Source organism: Nerophis ophidion, linkage group LG21 (genome assembly GCF_033978795.1).
Source record: "Nerophis ophidion isolate RoL-2023_Sa linkage group LG21, RoL_Noph_v1.0, whole genome shotgun sequence".
Classification (NCBI taxonomy): domain Eukaryota; kingdom Metazoa; phylum Chordata; class Actinopteri; order Syngnathiformes; family Syngnathidae; genus Nerophis; species Nerophis ophidion.
The window spans coordinates 14,800,810-14,807,368 of record NC_084631.1 but is presented as its reverse complement, the minus strand read 5'-3'; the positions used below and the strand labels follow the sequence as shown (position 1 = coordinate 14,807,368).

Below are 6,559 nucleotides of genomic sequence, written 5' to 3'. Positions count from 1 at the left end.
AGAGGCCGAAAACATATTTTAAAAAATATATTTCAAAATGTGTTTACAAAAATAGTTTTTTTTATACAGCACAATCCTAAAACAGACTACTGTCCCCGAAGTGATGTTTACATTAACACCAAGTCATATCAAAATACAACAAAAATCTAAATGTCAATAAGCACAGAACATTCTATATATAAAAGACAGTTAAAATGCATAAAAAAGTGCAAAAAAAACTCAACATATTTTTTTTAAATGTTGAAAAAATAATAATCACAGTAAATACAAAAAATATAAATATAAAACAGTTAAAATGCTTAGAAAAGTTCAAAAACACAAAAGCATAGAAGATAAAAAATTAAAAAATCACAATAAATACAAAACATGCTGTGCAGTTAAAATGCATACAAATAGTGATTAAAAAACTAAAGCGTAGACGATTTTAAAAAATCACAAATACAAAACATTATAAATAAAAAAAGTTAAAATGCATAAAAAAGTTCAAAAACCAAAAACATAGAAAATTTAAAAATATTTAGAAAATAATAAAACTCACAATACAAAACAGTCTATGTATAAAAACACAGTTAAAATGCATGAAAAAAAGTTCAAAAACCAAAAACGTAGAATATAGAAAAATATAAAAAACAATAAAAATCACAAGAAATACAAAACATTCTATATATAAAACAGTTAAAATGCATCCATCCATCCATCCATTTACTACCGTTTTTTCCCGTTTGGGATCGCGGTGGGCGTTGGCGCCTATCTCAGCTACAATTGGTCGGAAGGCGTTGTACACCCTGCACAAGTCGCCACCTCATTACAGAGTTAAAATGCATAGAAATTGTTTAAAAAAAAAAAACTAAAGCGTATAGGAGTAAAAAAAGATAATAATCTAATACAAACATTCTAGGTATACAACAGTTCAAATGTATAAAAAGGTTCAAAATAACAAAAGTGTATACCATTAAATAAATAACAAAAATCACAATAAATACAAAATGTTCTAGATAAAACAGTAAAAATGCATAAAAAAGATCAAAAACCAAAAATGTAGAAAATTTAAAATATATTAAAAAATAATAAAAATCACAATAAATACAAAAAATTCTATACATAAAACACAGTTAAAATGCATAAAAAAGTTCAAAAACCAAAAACGTAGAAGATAAAAAAATATAAAAAATAATAAAAATCACAATAAATATTAAATATTCCATATATAAAAACACAGTTAAAATGCATAGAAATAGTACAAAAAAAACTAAAGGGAAGAGGGGTAAAAAAAAGAAAAATACAAATCACAAGTACAAAACAGTTAAAATGCATTACAAAGTTCAAAATAACAAAAGCGTAGACGATTAAAAAAATAATACAAATCACAATAATACAAAACATTCTCAATATAAAACCACAGCTAAAATGTATAAAAAAAAAGGTTAAAAAGAAACAAAAGCCTAGATTTAAAAAAAAATTATACAAATCATAACAAATACAAAACATTCTATATATACATACAACACAGTTAAAATGACAAGAAGGTGTCTTTGGAGGTGGGCGGAAGGGAACCCTCACAGTCACAAGGGAGGACATGCAAACTCCACACAGAAAGATCCCGAGCCCGGGATTGAACCCAGGACTACTTAGGACCTTCATATTGTGAGCCACATGAACTAACCCCTGTAACACCGAATCGATTTAGAATCGGAATAAATGAAAATGGATTAGTCAATTTTTTCGAGCACCCCTAATATGTATGTTGTTTTTTTTTAGCTTTTAAAAAATTGGATGCACATGCGCCATGGCCAAATATACAAATTAGACAATGAGGTCATCTTTATCTGCCTGGGTCGATGTGAAAATGATGCACGCCTCCGTGGGCTGTCATGACTGATGTTACCATGCCAACGCCCGTCCTCCCACTCCTCCTCCCCCTTGCACCACCACCATCATCATCATCATCATCATCGCTCTCTCAAGTCTCACGTCCTTGCCTTCATCCTTGACTCGTGCCGAGACCTCATCAGTGCCACACGCCAGTCCCAGCTCGCAATAACCCCTTCACCTCCATTAGCCCGCCAGGATCGCTGCTAAAGACTGTGGCTAATCTGTGTCTCCCACTTCTTTGTACACAGGTGAGCGAGGACTGGAAGTACGTCGCCATGGTGATCGACCGCCTCTTCCTGTGGATCTTTGTGTTCGTGTGCGTGTTCGGCACTTTGGGCATGTTCATGCAGCCGCTCTTCCAGAATTACACGGCCAAGAGCATCCACATGCCCGGATGAGCGGCGCCTCACGCGCATACACACACACCTACACGCACACACATGGCGAGCACGCTGACGGGACAGTGCCCCGACCCGCCCCCGCTCCACCCTTTGAGTCAGAGGTGCGAGAGGGGGCTTTTATTTGCTCAAAAAGGGACAGGATGTGAACGGCAACTTTCCAGAAACTTGCTTTTGTCTCTTAAGAGAAAAGGTGGTACTCTTACCTTTGATGACCCCCCGCCCCCTGCTCGCTCTTCCTGCATCATAGCCCCCCCCAATTAGGGAGAAAAGTTGGAAAATGTAATTCAATTGGTGAATGAATCCACCATGAAGTGACCAGCAAACGCGATACCTTCTGTCTATATTTCAGAATAAAAGCACGACAGATTGTTGTTGAGTCTAAGAATGTTAGCAGGAAGTAAAAAAAAAAAAGAAAACCTTCCAACCTCAGGACCACACCTCATGATGATGATGATGATGATGATGCACACGAAGATGAAGCTCAAAAATAATATAGAAGTTATTTACTTAAGTTGTCATCGTTGCTGTCAACTTCCTGTTGCCATCTTTCTTTCCTTGCCATGTCTCCTAACTCCTCCACTTGTCCTATCCTCTTTCTTGTCTTCCTTTTCCTGCAACACATTTTCCTCCTTTCCTTCCAAATCAGGGGTGTCCAAACTTTTTTTTAAAGGAGGGTGTTACGGTTGCAAAGGGGAAGAAGACGGCACAGAAAGGAGGGACGTCATTTTAGCTCTCTGTTTGTTTACATATTTGGACAGTGTATATAATAGGAAATAATAGTAATAATAATAATAATAAACAAGGGAATGGAGTGTGACTAATGCAAAAGTGTATGGTGTGCAACTATGCGTAGGAATTAAATGAGCAGTCTGGGGTCTGTGAGCAGATGTGAAGTCGAGGGGAGGAGAGAGGCGTCAAAGTCCGTGTCCAGGCGGAAGGTCGAGATCCAAGAGGCAGCCAGGGAAGTGAAAGGGAATACGGGGAGACGAGACACACTGCTCGTGACGTGGGAACGAAGGTAGCCGGCAGGGAGGCGACAAGGAGGAACAGGAGACAAATGAACACATCAGGGGAGAAAGACAGAGAGGGAAAAGGTGCATAGAGCTTCCTAGGTTGGGCTTACTGTACAGGACAGGTCGCTACGTTCTGGCCCAGAATTGCTGGTTGTGCTGGCTTAAGAAGGCAGGTCTTCTCATCAGTGACGGGTGTGTTGATTGCTGATGATTGAATTCAGCTGCTTGCTGCAGCCGACATGGAGCCCCTGGAGGTGCGCCCAGCGCAGCGCACAGATGAAGGTGCAATGCAAAACAAAGCATGCGGGGGCCATTTTGATATTTTTCACTTTCAAAACCAATATGTAGATTTTTCTATAACCTTTAGGGCTCCCCTTAACAATTTCCCTTGGGAATCATTAAACTTAGTCTCAGTCTTAGTGTTGAAAATAAGTCATATATATATTTTATTTTTATTGATTTAATGCTTAAATCTCTAGATCAGGTGTATGTTCTACAATGTTGTATGCCCTTTTCGTCCAAACCCTGTTTTTTTATGTCAAAATTACAAACCATGCAATATTTCCACCTAGAAATAATTTCCAAGTGGAATGTTTAATATCATGTAATCAGAGCTTTGAATAGGTCAATGAATTATATTAACATTGATTATCAATTAATTATATTTGTTTTTAGCAATGACAGTATCTACAAAAAAATGTCCCACGAGAATTCTTGGGGATCCAATAAAACGGCCCACTCATAAAAGTGTTAAATATGATATTTTTTTATAAAACATTTTTAATATATTTTTGTTTGTTTAATGTCCTTTTTGTCAAAGAAAAAAAATATCACATTTAAAATATGCAATGTTTTAAGTGGAATGTATATGTCAGGTAACTGGAGCCTTGAATAGGTCAATAAATATTTTTTGATCAGTGACAGTATTGACAAAAAAAAGGCCCACTAAAATTGGTGGTTATTCCAAAAAACAGCCCACTTATTAAAGTGTTAATAAGGATCATTTTTATTTTTTGTGTCAAAGAAAAAATGTTTTAGACTCAAAATATGTAATATTTTAAGTGGAATATTTGATGTCAAGTAGTTGGAGCCTTGAATAGGTCAATCAATATTTTAGATTTTTGATCAATGTCAGTATTTTGAAAAGAAAAGTCCCAGTAAATTTTGTGTTGATTCCAAAAAACGGCCCACTCATCAAAGTGTAAAAAAAATTTTTTTTTAAATTGTTTTTTCATGTTTTTGTTTGTTGTATGCCCTTTTTGTCAAAGACAAAATGTTTTAGACTTAAAATATGAAATATTTTAAGTGGAATTTATTATGTCAAGTATTTGGAGCCTTGAATAGGTCAATACTTATTTTTTGATCAGTGTCAGTATTTACAAAAAAAAAATTCCCACAAAATTTGTGGCGATTCCAAAAAACGTCCCATCACAAAAGTGTTAGAAATTATACTTTTAAAAATATATATTTTTTCATGTTTTTGTTTGTCCCATGCACTTTTTGTCAAAGAAAGAAATATATTCGATTTAAAATATACAATGTTTTAAGTGGAATGTATATGTCAGGTAATTGGAGCCTTGAATATGTCAATAAATATTGTTTGATCAATGACAGTATTGACAAAAAAAGCCCACTAAAATTGGTGGGGATTCCAAAAAACAGCCCACTTATTAAAGTGTTAATAATGATAATTGATTATTATTATATTTTTGGTTTGTAGTATGCCCTTTTTGTCAAAGAAAAATGTTTTAGACTCAAAATATGTAACGTTTTAAGTGGAATATTTGATGTCAAGTAGTTGGAGCCTTGAATAGGTCAATCAATAGTTTTGATATTTGATCAATGTAAGTATTTAGAAAAGAAAAGTCCCAGTAAAATTTGTGGTGATTCCAAAAAACGGCCCACTCATAAAAGGGTTAAAAATTATATATTTTTATTATTTTTTCATGTTTTTGTTTGTTGCATGCCCTTTTTGTCAAAGAAAAAACATTTTACACTTAAAATTTTAAATACTTTAAGTGGAATTTATTATGTCAAGTATTTGGAGCCTTGAATAGGTCAATACATATTTTTTGATCAATGTCAGTATTTACAAACAAAAATTCCCACAAAAATTTGTGACGATACCAAAAAATTTCCCACTCACAAAAGTGTTAGAAATTATACTTTTTAATGTTTTTTTTTCACGTTTTTGTTTGTTGCATGCACTATTTGTCAAAAAAAAAACTGTTATAGACTTAAAATATTTTAAGTGGAATTTTTGATGTGACGTAATTGGAGCCTTGAATAGTTCAATAATTCATAACATTGAATTTGATTCATTATTGTTTTTCGAACATCCATCCATCCATTTATCCATTTTCTACCGCTTGTTCCTTTTGGGGTTGCGGGGGGATGCTGGAGCCTATCTCAGCTGCATTCGGGCGGAAGGCGTCGTACTCCCTGGACAAGTCTCCACCTCATCACAGGGCCAACACAGATAGACAGACAACATTCACACACTAGGGACCATTTAGTGTTGCCAATCAACCTATCCCCAGGTGCATGTCTTTGGCGGTGGAAACCCACGCGGTCACGAGAGAAAACATGCAAACTGAATCATAAGGTTCATGAATTTTGACGTGAGCTTGTGCAAACCGTGTGGTTCAGTCTTTGTTTTTTCTGTCCTGCCTAGGACTTATACCTGGGTCGCCGGCATGGGAGACGAGCGTGCTAGCTACCGAGATTAAAAACCTGTTTTTGGAACAATGACAGCTTAAAAAAACGGCAGCTTTGAGTTAACATTGCAACATTTTCTTGATACATTTTACTTGGTTGCTCCTCTATTCCACTTTTCCAAGCATGCATCACTATAGCTGGCTCCGCTGTGAACGGGACTCTCGCTGCTGTGTTGGATCCACTTTGGACTGGACTCTTGCGACTGTGTTGGATCCATTAAGGATTGAACTTTCACAGTATCATGTTAGACCTGCTCGACATCCATTGCTTTCCTCCTCTCCAAGGTTCTCATAGTCATCATTGTCACCGACGTCCCACTGGGTGTGAGTTTTCCTTGCCCTTATGTGGGCCTACCGAGGATATCGTAGTGGTTTTTGTTGTGGTTTGTGCAGCCTTTTGAGACACTAGTGATTTAGGGCTATATAAGTAAACATTGATTGATTGATTGATATAGCTCTTGTCTCAAAGTAGGTGTACTGTCACCACCTGTCACATCACACCCTGACTTATTTGGACTTTTTTTCTGTTTTCCTTTGTGTAGTGTTTTACTTCTTG

General features: G+C 35.7%; 1 protein-coding gene across 1 annotated transcript in view; it reads left to right on the top strand.

Annotated features, from left to right (window-relative positions):
- The window catches only part of chrnb2 (cholinergic receptor, nicotinic, beta 2), a 97,301-nt gene extending 94,657 nt beyond the window's left edge, over window positions 1-2,644 (top strand). Inside the window, exon 6 of the mRNA XM_061881990.1 lies at window positions 2,121-2,644. Coding sequence (XP_061737974.1) covers window positions 2,121-2,270 — 150 coding nt within the window. The 3' untranslated portion in view covers window positions 2,271-2,644. The remainder of the gene's footprint in view (window positions 1-2,120) is intronic.
- The last annotated feature ends 3,915 nt before the right edge of the window (window positions 2,645-6,559 follow it).